We start from the raw sequence: 15,432 nt of genomic DNA on the forward strand, positions 1-15,432 counted from the left end.
TTACTGTGTCTTGCCGTGTCAAGAGGATTCTCATATGATACAAACGGCTCTGATCAATCGTGATCTTCCTCGGTCAGGCCCGGACACCCTTCCAGCCCAAGATCGGATTCGTAGGCATATTTACACCAGAAGCAATAACGATATCTCTCGCGCAAAAAGAGAACCAGCTTACGCAGTCGCTCAGCTGGCTCTAGCGCATTGAAGGCATCGAGCTCCTCGTCGTCTTCTTCCAGCTCTATTTCCACCGCGGAGGTATCCTGATCTAGATCACTGTCAAGGGCCTTTTTATCCTCCCGGTCCATAGTCGGGTCATCGAATTGAGGTAGCCGTGCTCTGGGGAAAAATGATGAAGGGAGTGAGGATTGGAGGGCATGGCGCGTTTGGCGGTCACTGTCGTTTCTTTCGCGCTCACGGATAAGACCTCGGTAGAGAACGTTGATTTGGGACGTGAGCTTGATTGGCTTCTTCTTTTTCGCAGCTCCGTCGGCTCCATCGCGTAGTTGAGTGGGATCTGTGTGATCACCACCTTCTTTGTTAAACGTGCTCGAAGACCCCGTTCCTTGTTCTTTCTCTTCGCCAGTGGCAGCCCCACTCTCGGGTTCTGCATCCAGCCTCTCTGCAACTTTCTGCGCAGCGCGCACTTGCGCTTCAGTGCGTTTCAACTCGCGCTCTTCACGAACACGATCTCGGTAACTCCCTTCTTCATGTTTGATTCTCTTTGCTGCTTCTTCTGCTTCCTCGCGAAGCTTACGCTTTTTCTCCGTGTCTAGCCCGATTCCGCCGCGGTTTTCTTTCAATGTTAGGTTTAGCGGTACAGCGCGCGGCTTTAGAAAAGAGTCGGTGGTTTCAGAGTCGCTGGCGGTAACGGGTTTGCCAAGTACACCACCAGGCTTATACCCAAGTTTTGCCATCATTTGGAACCCTTTGTTGGTGGGGTTGAGGGTGCTTGTGGCCAAGGCTTCTTCTCGGCGCATGGCTTCCTGAGCGGCGCGTTCAGCTTTGGATGGGACTCGGCCTCGGGCCTCGGCCTGCATGTGGAAAAGAATGTTAGAATTGGGTTGGAATTTAGCCGGAGACAGATATGGCGTTGGGTTAGAATGTGGAAACGGTACCTCTCGTAGTTCACGGCGCTTTTTTTGGGCGAAAGTCTCTTTTTGAATGGGCTCCTCGATTACCATGTTCATATAGTCGTCCTCATCTTCCGAAGCCATTGTTGCCAAAAGTCAAGGGATGGTTTAGAAGGTGAAGAGGGAGAGATCCGCAGACGGAAGAAAACGCTTTTGGGTTTTGCGGGGAATTGTGGGTCCTCGGATGGGGCTCCAAAGCACACTTACACACTTTACACACTGTGAAATATGATATCACATCTATCATGGGATTTGTAGTATTCCTTGTAGAGGATGTCAGATTTAAAGTCAATTCGTCGGTCTCTTACTGGGCAACGGATTTAGAAGGCTGGAAAAAACAAATCTACATCTCTACAACATAAACAAAGAAGCTATCTAGGTATCTATGCCGAGGAAAATCCCTCTAAAATATGTCTATATTAGTTTCAATACAGGCTGCATTATTTAAGATGCCTTTAAATGTCTCACACTATCATCTCTCTTGCCCTTACAGTGGATGGTATAGTGCATTGTACATATGACTATATAGTTTCTTGCGAGTAACATCAGGTGGAGACACATATAAATCATGGAGCTGCGTTCCTACTGTCTACTTCTGAGGCCGAATGGTCTGACAATTGCTGGAATAACCTACATACAATGTCTTCAATGGTCACTGTTCTTCCCTGTATAGCTCCCTAGCTGCACATGTGACACACCCCCGCAAGCGTCGAGCATGCATGTCCCAATGAAGCAACAATGGCGCAAGGAATTTGTCATTATGAGTTCTATGCGCTGTCACCGTGACTTCAATGGACAAGGGTCAAATTTTCTTATTACTCCGTGGAGCCCTTTATAAGCCCATGGCATCGACCGGTTCACAATCAGACTATCAGTTACCATGGCGATTCTCTTTGCTGTCTGTTTCTTGCTATCCCTGGCATCAGCTTCTACAGTGGTAGATCTGGGCTATGCTAGCTATGAGGGTCGTACAATTTCCACCGGAATCACGCAGTGGCTTGGCATGCGGTTTGCTGCTCCTCCTGTAGGAGATCTGCGATTCGCTGCCCCGCAGAATCCTTTGTCTGTCGAGGGAATACAGCAAGCAACCGAGGTATGTATCTCTTGTTCTCAGCTACCCATAGATGGCTGCTGACCATTCACTACTAGCATGGAAGTATATGCATCCCTACAGCAGCAAGTGAAGGCCGAGCAGTCCCAGCAGGAACCTCAGAGGACTGTCTGTTTCTAGATATATATGCTCCCACAGATGCAGTAAAAGGTTCAAAAAAACTGCCCGTCTTCTTTTGGATCCAAGGAGGAGGCTTTGCAGTCAATTCAAATGCCAACTATAACGGCACTGGATTGATAAAGGCATCCGGAAATAACATGGTAGTGGTCACTTCCAACTACCGAGTTGGACCCTACGGATTTCTTGCCGGAGAAGAGATTGAAAAAGGAGCTAGTCTGAATAATGGTCTGAAAGACCAACGCAAGGCACTGAAGTGGGTTCAGCAGTATATCAGCAAAGTAAGTCAAGTCGACATTCCTTGTTCCTCTCCTGGTTTCGTTGTTGGTGTTGACACTGTCTCTAGTTTGGTGGAGACCCTAAACATGTTGTCATTGGTGGTGATAGTGCTGGTGCTGCCTCGGTGACTCTCATGCTCTCGGCGTATGGTGGCAGAGACGAAGGCTTGTTTGTTGGAGCTGCTGCACAGTCCCAGAGCTTTGCCCAGATGCTCAACGTTACCGAAAGTCAATTTGCATACGATGCCCTGGTAACTGCGACTGCATGTGACAGTAGTCAAAATACTTTGGCGTGCCTGCGCAACCTCGATGTCAATGCTTTGCAGCAGAAGAACGTTAACAGACCCAACCCAGGAGCACAAGGGAAGCCTTTGTACCTGTACGGACCCACAATCGACGAGGACCTGGTGCCAGACTACACGTACCGGCTCTTTCATGAAGGTAAATTCATCAAAGTACCGGTATTATTTGGCGATGACACCAATGAGGGCACGAGATTCGTTACCAAGAGCACCTCCAATGTCGAGGAGGCAGATACGTTCATCCGGAACCAATTTCCAGCAATCAAACAGGCCCATCTTGCCAGGATCAACGGTATATATCTTACTCCAAACCAGACGGAGGAATTTCCTGGCGCCGGGTCCTACTGGCGGCCGGCAAGCACGGCGTACGGCGAAATTCGCTACATCTGTCCCGGAATTGATATGTCTTCTATCTACGCAGCGGCAGGTGTTCCAAGCTGGAATTACCACTACGCAGTTCAGGACCCCGACGATGAGAGCTCAGGATTAGGCACACCGCACACTGTCGAAGTGAATGCAATCTGGGGTCCGACCAATACTGGCCACAAAGCTCCAGCTTCATACTACACCACCAACGCAGGCATCGTGCCTATGATGCAGGGCTACTGGGCAAGTTTTATTACGTCTTTGGACCCCAACGCCAAACGTCTTCTTTCGAGTCCAAAGTGGCAGACTTGGGGTCAAGGTAGTGATGCATACCAGCGGATCTTCATTCGAACCAACGAGACTAGAATGGAGACAGTGCCACAGGGACAAAGAAACCGATGTAAATATTTGACTAGCATTGGTCTTGATTTGAAGCAGTAGCATATAGTACTTATACCCCTCGGAAAGAAATGAAATTGTGACCTTGAACTAATCGGTAATTTACGAAACTGGGACTAGCGAATTTTGTAGACTTCGTAGATCTCGATGAAGTTGACTTTTCTCCCCCCCCCCAGCCTTACGCCAGACGAACAGTGATGTTTATACCAGCCCAACAGGATGTACAACCAAGTGCGATGTATGAAAAACAGACGTGGAAAAGAAGTCGAAATGCAATTTGCGAAAAGCAAGATTACCGCTTGCCACGCGCCCGCTCGTACTCGTTGGCGGCACGTCCCTCCTGGCTCTGAATCTCCGCCACAAGACGCTTGTACTTCTTCTCGTACTCGGAGTCGCGCTCCTTCTTCTCGCGTAGCTGCTCGCGAGCAATGAAGCTGGCGTCCTTGCGGAGCTCGCGCATGGCGCCCTTGCGCTCGCGTTTGAACTCCTTCTTGAGACGGTTGGACTCGGCACGCTCGCGATCTGGATCGTAGTGCTTGTCTGGGTTGAAGTTCTCCTCGAACTTTGGAATGGCCGTCTTGATGGCCAGGGGTTTATGGTCGTGCAGGAACAACGGGCGACGAACAAGACGAGCCTGTGCAAGGTGGGAATCGATCTTGTCCAAGGTGCTCTGCAGGGGCTCTCGGGCTGCTGCGTATACCTTGCTCTTGAGGGATTGGCGGAGGTACTGCAGAACGGCACGGACTGGTGTAAAGATCTCAGTGAAAGCAGATTTCTCGGCCCAAACATCAGAAGCGGAGCCAAGGAGAGACACCAAAGTGGTGAGAAGGGAGATCTTGAGCTCCTCCTGCGCCTGAGGATCAGAAGGAGAAGTGGTCACATCGCGGAATTGCAGCTTGCGAGGTGTGACCTTTTCGGAGGGCACGAGCTGAACTGATTCCTGTGACTTTCTGTAAGGAAAAGCTCCAAACTTGACAGTCGGCTCCGTCGGAGCAAGATTGCAGAGAGCATTTAGAGTGTAGTTGACAAACTCGGGCATATACCTCTTCGAAGCCTTTTGATATTGGAGGCAAAGACTTGCGGCAAATGTGCCACTTGCAAGGTCTGCGAGCGAGGTGGTGGTGCATTGGCCCAGGTATCGCGCAAGGCAGAGATGAGCGGGTGTGGCTGTGGTGTGGAAGTGATCCGACGTGGGGAAGAAGGTTGAGAGGCCGGTAAGCAAGATGAGGTCGCCAGGCAGTAGATTGAGTGGGCGTTCCTTGCCAATCTCACGAAGTTGCGCTCGGCATGCGATTGTCACGTTCAAAGGATGGGTCTTAGCTAAAGAATGAATGTGACGAATGATATTCTCCAAAATAGCAAATGGAGGATGCTCAGTCTTGTTACCCATGTAAGAAACATGTTCAATAAGAACTTCAGCAAATCGTCCAAGCTTGTCCTTGTTGCCAGGCTTAAGCCGGGGATGATGCAATGCTCGAATGCGCTGGATGACTGTTGGGATTTCCTCGACAGGCACGTTCTTTGTGATACCCAGAAAGCTTTCGTGGTCCTTTGGACAAGGATACGTGAATGCGAGCTTTCCATTTGCGTCTTTGTTAACCTCGGCAGCTGTTGAAGCGGCAGCGGAATCTTCTATCGGTAGCGTCATTCCGTTGATGTGCTCGTCCTCCCCATCTGGCCCGTCAGACTCATCGCTTGACTCATCTTCCTCCTCTTCCATATCACTATCACCTATGGCAAGGCTGGCATTTGAATCTGTCTCGACCAAATCTTCATCGATGATGAAATCGTCTTCATCTTCGACACCGAGTTCAGGGCGTGTTTCAGTAGGGTAAGATGGAAGGCCAAAATGCATAGCATCGTCAATTTCCGACTCGTCATCCTCGGGTGTTTCGTCCTGATCCATATTGTCCTCCTCGTCATCAGTGAGCTGCTCTCCACGCATACGTCGAAGGCGATCGTTCTCAAGTTTCTTGAGTCGCTCGGCCTCTTCCTCTGCCTTCTCCTCCTCGGTCTTCGTACGATCTGTAGGCTTTGATCGTTGATCGAATGTCATCTGTCTGAGTCGCTGATCATATTCCTTCTCCGGATCTTTGCTGTTTTGTGACTCTTCCAGCATGGCAGCACGCTCTGGGTTCATCTCTGAGAAATCATGCTTTGGTGCCTCTGGCTTGGCTGGCTTGGCTGCGGGCTTGATGCCCCGCAGAGCCTCGAAAAGATCAGGAAGTTCCTTATCCAAGGCTTCCCGTAGATCTTCGTCATCATCTTTGGCCTGTTGACGTTCTGCTTTGTAGAACTTGGACTTGGCAATGACTTCTTTCATGACCTCGGCCTTGGTCTTTTTGCGCCCTGGCTGTTCTTCGTCTCCATAGTCGATGAAGTCTTCCTGGTCATGATCCTGACCCTGGTCTTCATCGCCATCGGGGAATCGCTTCCGTTTCCGCGACGCTTCCTCGTCGGATTCAGCATCATCCAAGTCTCCGGCCTCGAAGTCGTCTTGGTTTGGTCCGTCGAACGACAAGGATTGACCCATGTGAGTAAGCTGCATCTCATCATCATCGTCCTCGAGGTTGAACATGGACTCCTTCCGCATCTTTCTCTGGCTCTCTCGCGCAAATCTCTCGGCGGCCCGTTCCTCGGGTGTCATGGTGGGATCATTCTCACCGAATCGACGATCGACAAGTCCACCGATCTTGTTTCGGCTGTTCATTTCTTTCAGAAGAGTGGCGCGTCGCTAGTTAAGTCAGCTTCATAACCGTAGTACTTGAGGAAAGCAGACAAGCCTACTCTTTCTTCACCCAGTGATTTGGTAACACCTGGGCGAGCGCCACCTCCAGCGGTCGTATTGCCGTCTCTGGTTGTGACATCGAACTTGCTGGATTTGTTTATCGTTTTAATCTCGAAAGGGTTGAACCTATCTCGAATGGCTTGCAAGGCAACCTCGCGCTGGTTGCGATTCTTCGCACCAACTCCGGTTTTCGCATTTTGTCGTTTTTCTCTCTTAGACTTCTGAGGAGCAAGAATTCCATTTTCACGGAGCGAGGCCTTCAGCTGTTTGAGCTGAGAAGGCGGCATTTTTTGCTATTGGGTATGAATTCGAGAGTTGGGAGTTTTTTCCCCCCGTCGTGATTCTCATCAAAAAAATCAGGTACACCGCCTCCGCGGCCTGCGCTGATCAAGGTTCTGCCGATTGTGTTCTCCGCATCTCTCCAACCCTCACAACCACTATGGCTCCCTTTTCAGGGGATGGTGTGCTATGGCTATGCCTGGGTATGGACGCATTTGCTTGAACAGTTGAGTTAGGCTCGGATGATTAACTTATCTAGGCGTCTCACTGTTCTTTGCTGTCCGCGGCATCGCCAGAGACCTCCGCCAAGTCGTCGACCTTACAGAAATCAAACATGTTGAGAAGGAAGACAAGATCATCAGCGAGGGAACTGAAGAAGGTGCGCAAAGCTCTAAATTAAATATCTTACAGTACTAACAAACCCTAAAGCTCTCAAGTTAGACACCCTCTTGAAGCTTTCTCAAAGCACAAGCCATGACCTCCGAGCTGCGTACGCTTTGACAATGCTATTATGAACTGCTTTGTGCGTCGGCTAATTTTCCAGGGCTTTGCGCATAATTTCGGAACGATCTACCAAGGGAGATGCTCGTGACTTACTATTGGAGGAACTGGCATCTAGAAACAAAATTCACCAACGGCGAGCTCTAAATGCAATGAACTTCCTAGTTTCAAACCGAGCCCGTATGCCACCCGATTTGCCCCATATTGACAGTATATGGATGTTTATTTTATTCTACAGTCACTCGAACCTCAGTTTGCACTCGACTCGCCGACGTACCCACATTTACTGCCATTATCAACTGCCTTTGCAACTTACTAGAAGAGCACTTAGAGAAGACATCTACGACTAATTCGCCCATCTTGCCAAAGACCCGGCCGATCGGAGAGAGGAAGGCGTTGAACATTCTGAATGTCTTGTTGCCAGAGAACATACCCGACGCACTGGAAGCGGGGATCATCAGTCGATGGCTCTGCAGATATCCATTCCCATGTGCAATAGCCGAGCCTTCTCGCCGGCGGGACGTGGTAATTCTCATGAAAACATGGTGGTCAGATGATGTAGTCATGAGCGCGATTTTCAGCGCGCTTTCCTCGCACCCGGATGGGATCAAGCAGCTGCGGAAACATGGCCTGATGGGCAGCATGATTGAAGAAAATGACCACGACGATGAGGATGACGCGGACAGTGATGTATGGATGGTAGATGCGGATGAGGTAGGAGGCTCCTTTGGACGAACTCCTTCGCGCAGACTTCAGGAGGGGAGTGCCGACGAGCAAGCACTTCGTCGCCGCAGGAGAGAAGCTATGGTTTTGAGTGACGGTGAACGGCCAATTGGAAATGACGACATAATCCAACGACCCATTGATTGATCACGGTGAATTCGTGCTCTTCATGATCTTCAACGTGTCTGCATCACCAGACAACCAAGTCTCAAAACTAGCTCGTCAGCTACTGTAACTTTATGTCCATGATACCCCATTCCAGAAACGTGATATGCAATGAATTTTGATTGAACCTCAATTTAAAACTAAAGCCCCATCCATGCTGATTTGGCCAAATGATCAGTCTTCTTCCGACTGTTCTTGATCACACCGAACGCCTTCAATTCCGAGAGAGCGCCATAGAACAAAGACATTACGGCTCGGTCATCGCAGCCATCAGCCTCTTCGGTTTCAAATACACCATAGAAAGCCTGCCAGAGATCATGAATATTCACCAGAGCGCCTGAATCAAGGTACAACTGATAAAGGATTGCGGTGGCAGGTTGCTTGGCCGAGACCTTGGTCATAGTGACATCTGACGAGGAAAGCAGGTAATCAAAGGGAGTAGCTAGGGCGCGCTCGATTGCAAAGCGCGGCCGAGGGGCAAAAGTCTCCTTGATTGGATTTCGCAGATCAAACAAGAAGGCTTCGTGTAGAAACAGATCTTGTGGGTCGATAAGGGTTTCTGTGAGATGCACTTGCAAAAGAGCAACCAATCGGTCGACAATGTTTGTATATTCCACAGCTTGTTCCGAGAGATCAGCTTGCCCCTTGCTTAGCCGGATACGCTGCTGGACGACTGTTGTTTTTGTGACGGTGCTGTTGATATTGTATCCACTGCGCAATGGACCGGAGTCCGAGCACGTTTCCAACAAAGTCCTGAGATCTTCTTGGATTGCTTCGGCCTCCGGACTAATAAGAATCCCCTGGAGACGCACAAGGAGCTCATCCAGTTTGTCAGAATCTAGAGTCTTCGCCGTGGCAACCATTTCGTCCACAATAGTGGAATCGGATAGTTCACCAGAAAGTGCGCGAATGGAAAGGTCCGACACATTGGTTTTTCTCGCATGCTGTGTGTACTGAAGGCAAATATGTACTATGCGCACTGCCTGGAATATGTTTCGCATTCTTTGCTGGTTTGCATCCAGGTACTTGGGCGTCTCTTGAATAAGATATTCGTCATCTTCTAGCATATCTCGGACTTGCTTGATGGAGCCTTCTTCGACCAAATCCTCGCAGAACCTTTAATCGTCTTAGTTGATATGCAACTTGAGAGTCGGAAACACCTACATTCGGAATGATGGCAGGTTTCTGACGGCCTCACAAAGCTTATTTTGGGCGAGAATCGTCGAATCTGGGTTGGCTAATAGTACTGCCAGAGGATTTGCGAAGAAATGAGACATGTATGCATACTGAATGAATTAGATATCTGTTTTTGATGCCATTAGGGATGATTCTCACCTTGACCATGCGACTGAACGCCTCCGGACTTTGGAAATAGTCATTTGTGTTCTCAAACAGAGTGCTGGTAACGTTACGACCCAGCCAGAGGCTGGTTTCTGGATTGGTCTGGAGAGATTCATAGATGCGGTCGACACAGTTGCCGGCCTCTTGGACCTCAAAATGCTTTCCTTGGAGAAGAGCAACACATGAGCGAGGCAGTCTACCTTCGAAAAGCTCTACCGAAGTAGAGATACCCAATAGTACTATGAATGGTATACGGTCAAGCCACGATCTAGTAGAAAATAAGTTAGGAGATCGACCAAAGTCTGGAATGTCAACCGCACTTGAATAGAGACAAAAGATCGGTCAAAAGGCCAGGGTCAAAAGCCTCGCTATCTCGTAGAGCTAGAACCAATTTGTTGGTCCCCTTTCTCTGCACATAGTCGTGAAGAAGGTCTAGATCGTAACCAAGAAGTCGGGGACCCTGGTGAAAGGTTAGTACAACAACCCGATGTTTTTGATGCGATCACATACTGCACGATCTGTGAGGAACTTTTGATATCCATCATTGCCATCTGTATTTGTTACAGCAGCTCGAATGATGTTCTTCAACGTTGTTTTCAAATTGGGAGCATCGCCTGATTCCAACACCACGACACTGCCTTCTTTGGTCGATATCAACTGACCATTAAGCCGTGAAAGCAATCTGCTGAGCGAGGACACATTTGAACCAACTGTCACCAAAGCAGTAGGAATACATCCATCGCATCTAAAGCCCTAGTTAAAGCACGTTCGTGGATCGCAATGGGGTAGGGACGCACGTCTGAGGTGAGGACTCTGTTACAAAGGACGACACATCCGTCAAAACTCCAGCATCGACATCATCAAGGATGTTCTTAAATTCTGGTGAGTAAGTTATCGCTATTTCCGCCCATCAATTGCCTGACTGACCTGGATCTTGTGCTCTTGGTTCAACCAGAGCTCCTGGTAGGCATCATATCGCAATTGGGTGGACTCAGGGGTCTCGTCTCCGCTCAAAAGGGGCACAAAGCTCTGTAGATCAACCTTTTCGTCCTTGCCGGCGGTTGACGAGAATTTGCGGCGCTTCAAAGGTCGCTCGCCTGCTGATTTTCCACATTTGGGCGGTTGGTAGATGTACGCACCCTGCGATGATTCGTTAGCGCGCAACCCCAAGGGTCACATTAGATCTCAAGACAAACCAGGTTTTGGGACTTGTCATTTGCCAAGCCCAAGGCATCGTTCAGTCTATCAGCATCCATGCTGCTGCTCGGAAGAACTTGGTTGTCGCAATGGGGATGACTTCAAGGGCGGAAGCGCGACAAGGCGCTAAACCTAATCAGGAGATAATTGGTTCTCTTCCGAACTTGCATCTTTTCACTTCTTCAACTTTTCCAGTCGCATTCGATGACCGATTGACTTCAGACTTCATGCTGCGCCAGGCTATTCAAGGAGCCCGATGGTGTCAGCATGTGGCCCGCAGCCCATCGACACGCGCTCCACACCGGGCCTTCTCCGCCGTAACTCCGCGGCGTCTTAATTTTGGCGGACAGAACGACAAAGTCACATTCTACGAACAAGAATCCTCTGAGAGCAAAGCACGACGCAGAATCGATCCAGAAGCCGAAGATAATGAGGAGCGAGATGAGGTCAAAAAGGAGCTCGCAAAGCTCCAGGATGAGTTGAAGTTTTTGGAGGAGGGACCTTTCTCTCCCAATAGCCCTTTCATCAAGAGTTTGCCAGAAGAGGACCGCAAGGTCGCCCTAGAAGCTCTGAGAAAATTTGACGAGGAAAATCCCAAGCCCGCAGACGAGCCTGGGCTGGATCAAGTTTTCGACAAAGAGCTTGATGAAATGCTCCGAGAGGAGTTTGAAGGCCTCGCGATGGAAGAAGAGAATTGGGAGGATGGCGTCAGGAGTCGGCGAAGGCTAACTGCCAGACGATTTGCGGTAGCAAAGCGTGCAGGGGTGGAATCTCATCCTCACGCTATAAAATTCAAAAATTCCCTACGACAACTCCAAGGAAAGATGTCCGACGAGCGGGCTCGACAAGACTTATGGAAGTGGTACCGACGATGCAAGCAGACTATCCCAGAATTTTTAACTTTAATGCCCGAAAGGACACTCGAAATCATTTGGGATGCACAAGCAATCGGAGAATCCGACCAGGCTACACGCTCAACACATTTGCAAATCCTGGTCCAGGACGCTAAATCTATCGGCCAAGAACTGGCCACCTCTCAAATCCTGTTTTATATCACAACTCTGCACGAAAGTGGCTCCACCAACCTTGCGCTGGAGCAATGGGAGGCATATCAAGCAGAGCTGTCGCAGAAGAAGGAGGATTTAGAAGAATACTGGAAGCTTGGAGTACGATTATTTGCTGCAGACAACAACCCACAACGAGCTCAAGATATTGCTTTGGCTTTCCTGGCAAACGACCGAACTCGTCAGCCGCGTGTGCTCATTCCTGTCATCACAGCATGGGGAAGGCTGCCCGGAAAGGAAGCTGAAGTAAAGGCTTGGGCACTTTATCTGCAGCTGAAGACACTCTTGGGCGCAGATATGAACATGGAAGACTATGATCAAATCAGCATTGCCCTTCTCACGGCTGGTCGATTGGACACAGCAGTTGCAATCTTCAAGGATATGATGGTGACTGGCAAAGACCCGGCCAACGATTCAACCGCTTTGTACAAAGCCGCGTTGGGTCTGGCAGGTAATCTTCATGCATCGAGCATCAACGAAAACGAAGTTAACAAGGTCTCTTTGTCTGCGCTTAAGGTGTTGCCTCGGCAGTTCCAGAATCGGTTCTTCTATGCAAGTTGGATGAAGAAGCTCATTGGTATGGGCGAGGTCGACTCTGCTGCTCTGGTCATTGAACTTATGTATGAGCGGTGTGTCAAGCCTGATAGCAAGCACTTAAATGGAATTATTGCGGGCTGGCTCCGTGACGGGAATACAAGTGCACGCGACAAGGCAGAGCGACTTGGCTGGGCCATGATCCAGAAGCGCATTGATATTATGTGGAGGCGATACCAACCAGCCGAGAATACCCCTCAGCTTCGAGTCAGTTCTGAGGAGACTCAGTCTGTACGCATGCCCCAGTTTATGCAGAGAGAGGTTCCGCCTGCGAGCATCGAGACCTTCTCTATCCTTCTTCTTCATTACACGCGACGAGGTGACGACGACATGGTTAAATACTTAGCCAAATGTCTTGGGGATGCACATATCAAGCCAAACTCTTACTTCATGAACCACCTTCTCTACGCAGAGCTCCGAAAGCAAGACGTGAAAAATCTTTGGACCAAGTTCCAGACAATGTCTACCACCGTTCGGCCCGATGTGGAAACATATGCCTGCCTTTGGGACTGTGCCAAGCTCCAATACGACCGCGGGCGTACTGCCTTCGATGCGGGCTTTCCATCAGCACGTCAGCTCTATGCAAACATGATGTCCTGGTACTCCCGGCTATCTCCTCGCGCCCAACAAAAAACCCAAGCGCAGATTCCTAGAGCTCTATTTGAGCAGATTGTACGATGTTTCTGTCTATCCAAAGACCTCTCCGGCACATTGGTCGTCCTACACTCGATGCATTCAGCTTTCGGCTTCGCACCTGATGAAACCACCGCTCGCATGATAGTCCTTCAGATTGCGCGACTGGCTGGTGTACCGGCCGACACTCCCAAACGGCGCCTTCGCCGCTTGTCTTCGACGCCACGAAGCAAGGAAAATATTGGCCAAGTCAGCCGCTTGCTAGAACTGTTGGGTGACCGCAAAGCTGAATACCTGCGATTGCAAGGGTTGAGTCTTGAACAGCTGGATCCACGGGAGATGGAACAGTATCAACTGGAGATCATGGCTAGTCTACTTCGGATCGTAATGAGTCGAGCAGATGACTTGGATCCAGTTCAAGTCGAAAACAAACTCGAGATAGCGGCAAAGGAGATGTTGGTCGAAAATATCGACTTTGGGGCGCCCCTAGGGGTAGACGATAGCAAGCTTCTGTAATTGATCATGTAAACATGTCAGTCACCGAGCTGTTCCAATATTCCAATGTTGCTGTAGTTTTTTTTGGGTATCTCCATTGCATTTGGGAACTCACGGCGTTTGAGGGTTTCAGAGTTTATTTTTGGGCCAAATTAGGGTTGTGTATATCATTTTGTGTGTGGAAATGTACTTCTAGTCGAGGTCTACCCTCTCTACCGTATTTCTGGTCTGAATTTTGTTGAGCCTCTCTACCCTTCCCATTATCTTAAGCTTAGTGGATTGCCTTCTTTACCGTATCATCGAGCGCATCCCATGATGGCGCTATGCTTGTTCGAACGGCGTTGGACAGCTTTCAGATCGCAAAAGGACTCCATCAGTGCATCGAGCACCAGCCTCTACGCATCAGTCTATCTAAGCTTCGAACTTGACTCGCAGCCGAAACACTTCCGAAAAATTTGGCGAAGTTGAGTGTATGGCATCTCCTACTTGCACTTGAATATCTCCACATAGAAGCTGGCAATATTCAGGCCGGTACGATACTTCCTAACGTGTTGCCCCCATGTATACAGCCATACATATGCCGGGCTCCTGAAGTTGTACTATGGGTGTTTTAGGATAAAAAGGTTGATATTGGCACATTGATAGGTTTTCTGAGCATCGTAACTTTACCCGTGAGATAACAGGTATCGAATTGTAATTCATGCAAACCCCGTAGCCGAAAAAAACTAGCAATGAGAGTGTATTCTGAACCGCAGATAAAAGTACAATTAACAGAAAAAAAGAAAACTATTTTTGTCTAGTTGCCCATGGCCTTCTTATCTGCGCTTGGCGGAGAACCAGGCACATTCGAGGTTTCGGCATCAACAAGAACAGCATCGTCATCACTGCCCTGGACAGAACTTCCGGCAGCAGGGGTTATGGATGCGGCCTCAAGGGACTGAGCCGTGGTTTCGGTAGTCTTGGCCTCGTGGGTAGAAGCAACCGAGCCCTCATTCAACTCCTTCATGAATGCCTCCTGGATACTCATCTTCTTCTTGTTCCACCACTGGCGCTCCTCTTCCAATCTCGTTTGTTGATCATTCATGCGCTTGCGGTACATATCGTTATTCATCATTTCGTTCGCGGACTGGAAGATAGTCTGGCCCCAGCCGGGAACATAGGCGTTTGCCTGTTCGATTTTGATTAACAAAGCACAAAAGAAGATGCAGTCATTTGTTCGCCGGGAACAATTGTCTGTTTGGCAACGGAGCGCGGAGCTGATCATACCTCCGAAACCACGTCCTTAACCTCATCTTCCATCTCCTTCTCCGCACGCTGGAATCGCTGCCAGAGATCATCACCGACACTACCGCGTTGAACAAGTGTTGTGAGAGCTTGCTTCTGGCTGCGCAGTGTCATGATACGATGGATGTCTTCGGCTGCGCGACGGAGAAGAGAAGCCTTGAAAATAGAGTCTGGGATAGCGGGAGCCTTCTTCTCTTTTGTGGAGGTTGCTGAGGGTTCAAGGTGGAGGAGAGAGAAGTAGATATCGCGCTGAATGTGGGCTGGGAACCATGGCTCTAGAGATGATGCCTTGTCTATAACGATTCACAAATCATCTGTTAGCCTTCAAGGACAGTTGGACATATCGGTGCACGAATGGTTGGACGTTGAGAGCTCGAAGTTTTCTAAGAACTTTTCACGTACGGGACTTGCGCTTGCGGTAGAGGGAGGAGAATGTGGCAAGCGATCCTAAGAGGATGCCTAGGTAGGCAATTGGGACGGCAAGACTGAGCCAGTCCACGTCCAACATTGCGGCGATGTGGCTTTTGGGGTAGGTTGTAGGGATTGAAGGTCCGAGAAAGAAAATGAGATGTAAATGGTCAAACTGTCATTTACGAGTGTGAAGGTGAAATCAAGAAAAAAAGGGTCCTGAAGTGTGAGATGTGGTCAAGCTCGAAAGGCCAGGGTGT

General features: G+C 49.3%; 7 protein-coding genes across 7 annotated transcripts; 3 read left to right on the forward strand and 4 right to left on the reverse strand.

Moving 5' to 3' along the window:
• Positions 1-53: 53 nt before the first annotated feature.
• On the reverse strand, positions 54-1,211 carry Pdw03_7777 (D111/G-patch; the record flags this gene model as incomplete). The annotated part of the gene is made up of 1 exon (XM_014677439.1): positions 54-1,211. One exon carries the CDS (start codon positions 1,209-1,211, stop codon positions 54-56), a length of 1,158 nt encoding a protein of 385 aa, XP_014532925.1.
• A 796-nt stretch (positions 1,212-2,007) lies between these two features.
• Pdw03_7778 (Triacylglycerol lipase, putative) lies at positions 2,008-3,742 on the forward strand (the record flags this gene model as incomplete). Its single annotated transcript, XM_014677440.1, has 3 exons — positions 2,008-2,220; positions 2,277-2,636; positions 2,702-3,742. The coding sequence occupies 3 exons, from the start codon at positions 2,008-2,010 to the stop codon at positions 3,740-3,742; spliced, it is 1,614 nt and encodes a 537-aa protein (XP_014532926.1).
• A 250-nt stretch (positions 3,743-3,992) lies between these two features.
• Pdw03_7779 (RRNA maturation protein (Nop14), putative) lies at positions 3,993-6,775 on the reverse strand (the record flags this gene model as incomplete). Its single annotated transcript, XM_014677441.1, has 2 exons — positions 3,993-6,434; positions 6,488-6,775. The coding sequence occupies 2 exons, from the start codon at positions 6,773-6,775 to the stop codon at positions 3,993-3,995; spliced, it is 2,730 nt and encodes a 909-aa protein (XP_014532927.1).
• A 152-nt stretch (positions 6,776-6,927) lies between these two features.
• Pdw03_7780 (Armadillo-like helical) lies at positions 6,928-8,138 on the forward strand (the record flags this gene model as incomplete). The annotated part of the gene is made up of 5 exons (XM_014677442.1): positions 6,928-6,970; positions 7,027-7,146; positions 7,197-7,257; positions 7,312-7,448; positions 7,507-8,138. The coding sequence occupies 5 exons, from the start codon at positions 6,928-6,930 to the stop codon at positions 8,136-8,138; spliced, it is 993 nt and encodes a 330-aa protein (XP_014532928.1).
• Positions 8,139-8,296: 158 nt separating this feature from the next.
• Pdw03_7781 (Origin recognition complex subunit 3, putative) lies at positions 8,297-10,753 on the reverse strand (the record flags this gene model as incomplete). Its single annotated transcript, XM_014677443.1, has 8 exons — positions 8,297-9,272; positions 9,321-9,442; positions 9,492-9,765; positions 9,818-9,957; positions 10,008-10,242; positions 10,295-10,368; positions 10,425-10,637; positions 10,694-10,753. 8 exons carry the CDS (start codon positions 10,751-10,753, stop codon positions 8,297-8,299), a joined length of 2,094 nt encoding a protein of 697 aa, XP_014532929.1.
• Positions 10,754-10,921: 168 nt separating this feature from the next.
• On the forward strand, positions 10,922-13,501 carry Pdw03_7782 (Pentatricopeptide repeat protein; the record flags this gene model as incomplete). Its single annotated transcript, XM_014677444.1, has 1 exon — positions 10,922-13,501. One exon carries the CDS (start codon positions 10,922-10,924, stop codon positions 13,499-13,501), a length of 2,580 nt encoding a protein of 859 aa, XP_014532930.1.
• Positions 13,502-14,276: 775 nt separating this feature from the next.
• Pdw03_7783 (Translocation protein (Sec66), putative) lies at positions 14,277-15,272 on the reverse strand (the record flags this gene model as incomplete). Its single annotated transcript, XM_014677445.1, has 3 exons — positions 14,277-14,648; positions 14,747-15,057; positions 15,167-15,272. 3 exons carry the CDS (start codon positions 15,270-15,272, stop codon positions 14,277-14,279), a joined length of 789 nt encoding a protein of 262 aa, XP_014532931.1.
• Positions 15,273-15,432: the final 160 nt, after the last annotated feature.

The sequence above is a fragment of the Penicillium digitatum genome, chromosome 3, assembly GCF_016767815.1.
Source record: "Penicillium digitatum chromosome 3, complete sequence".
Classification (NCBI taxonomy): Eukaryota; Fungi; Ascomycota; class Eurotiomycetes; order Eurotiales; family Aspergillaceae; genus Penicillium; species Penicillium digitatum.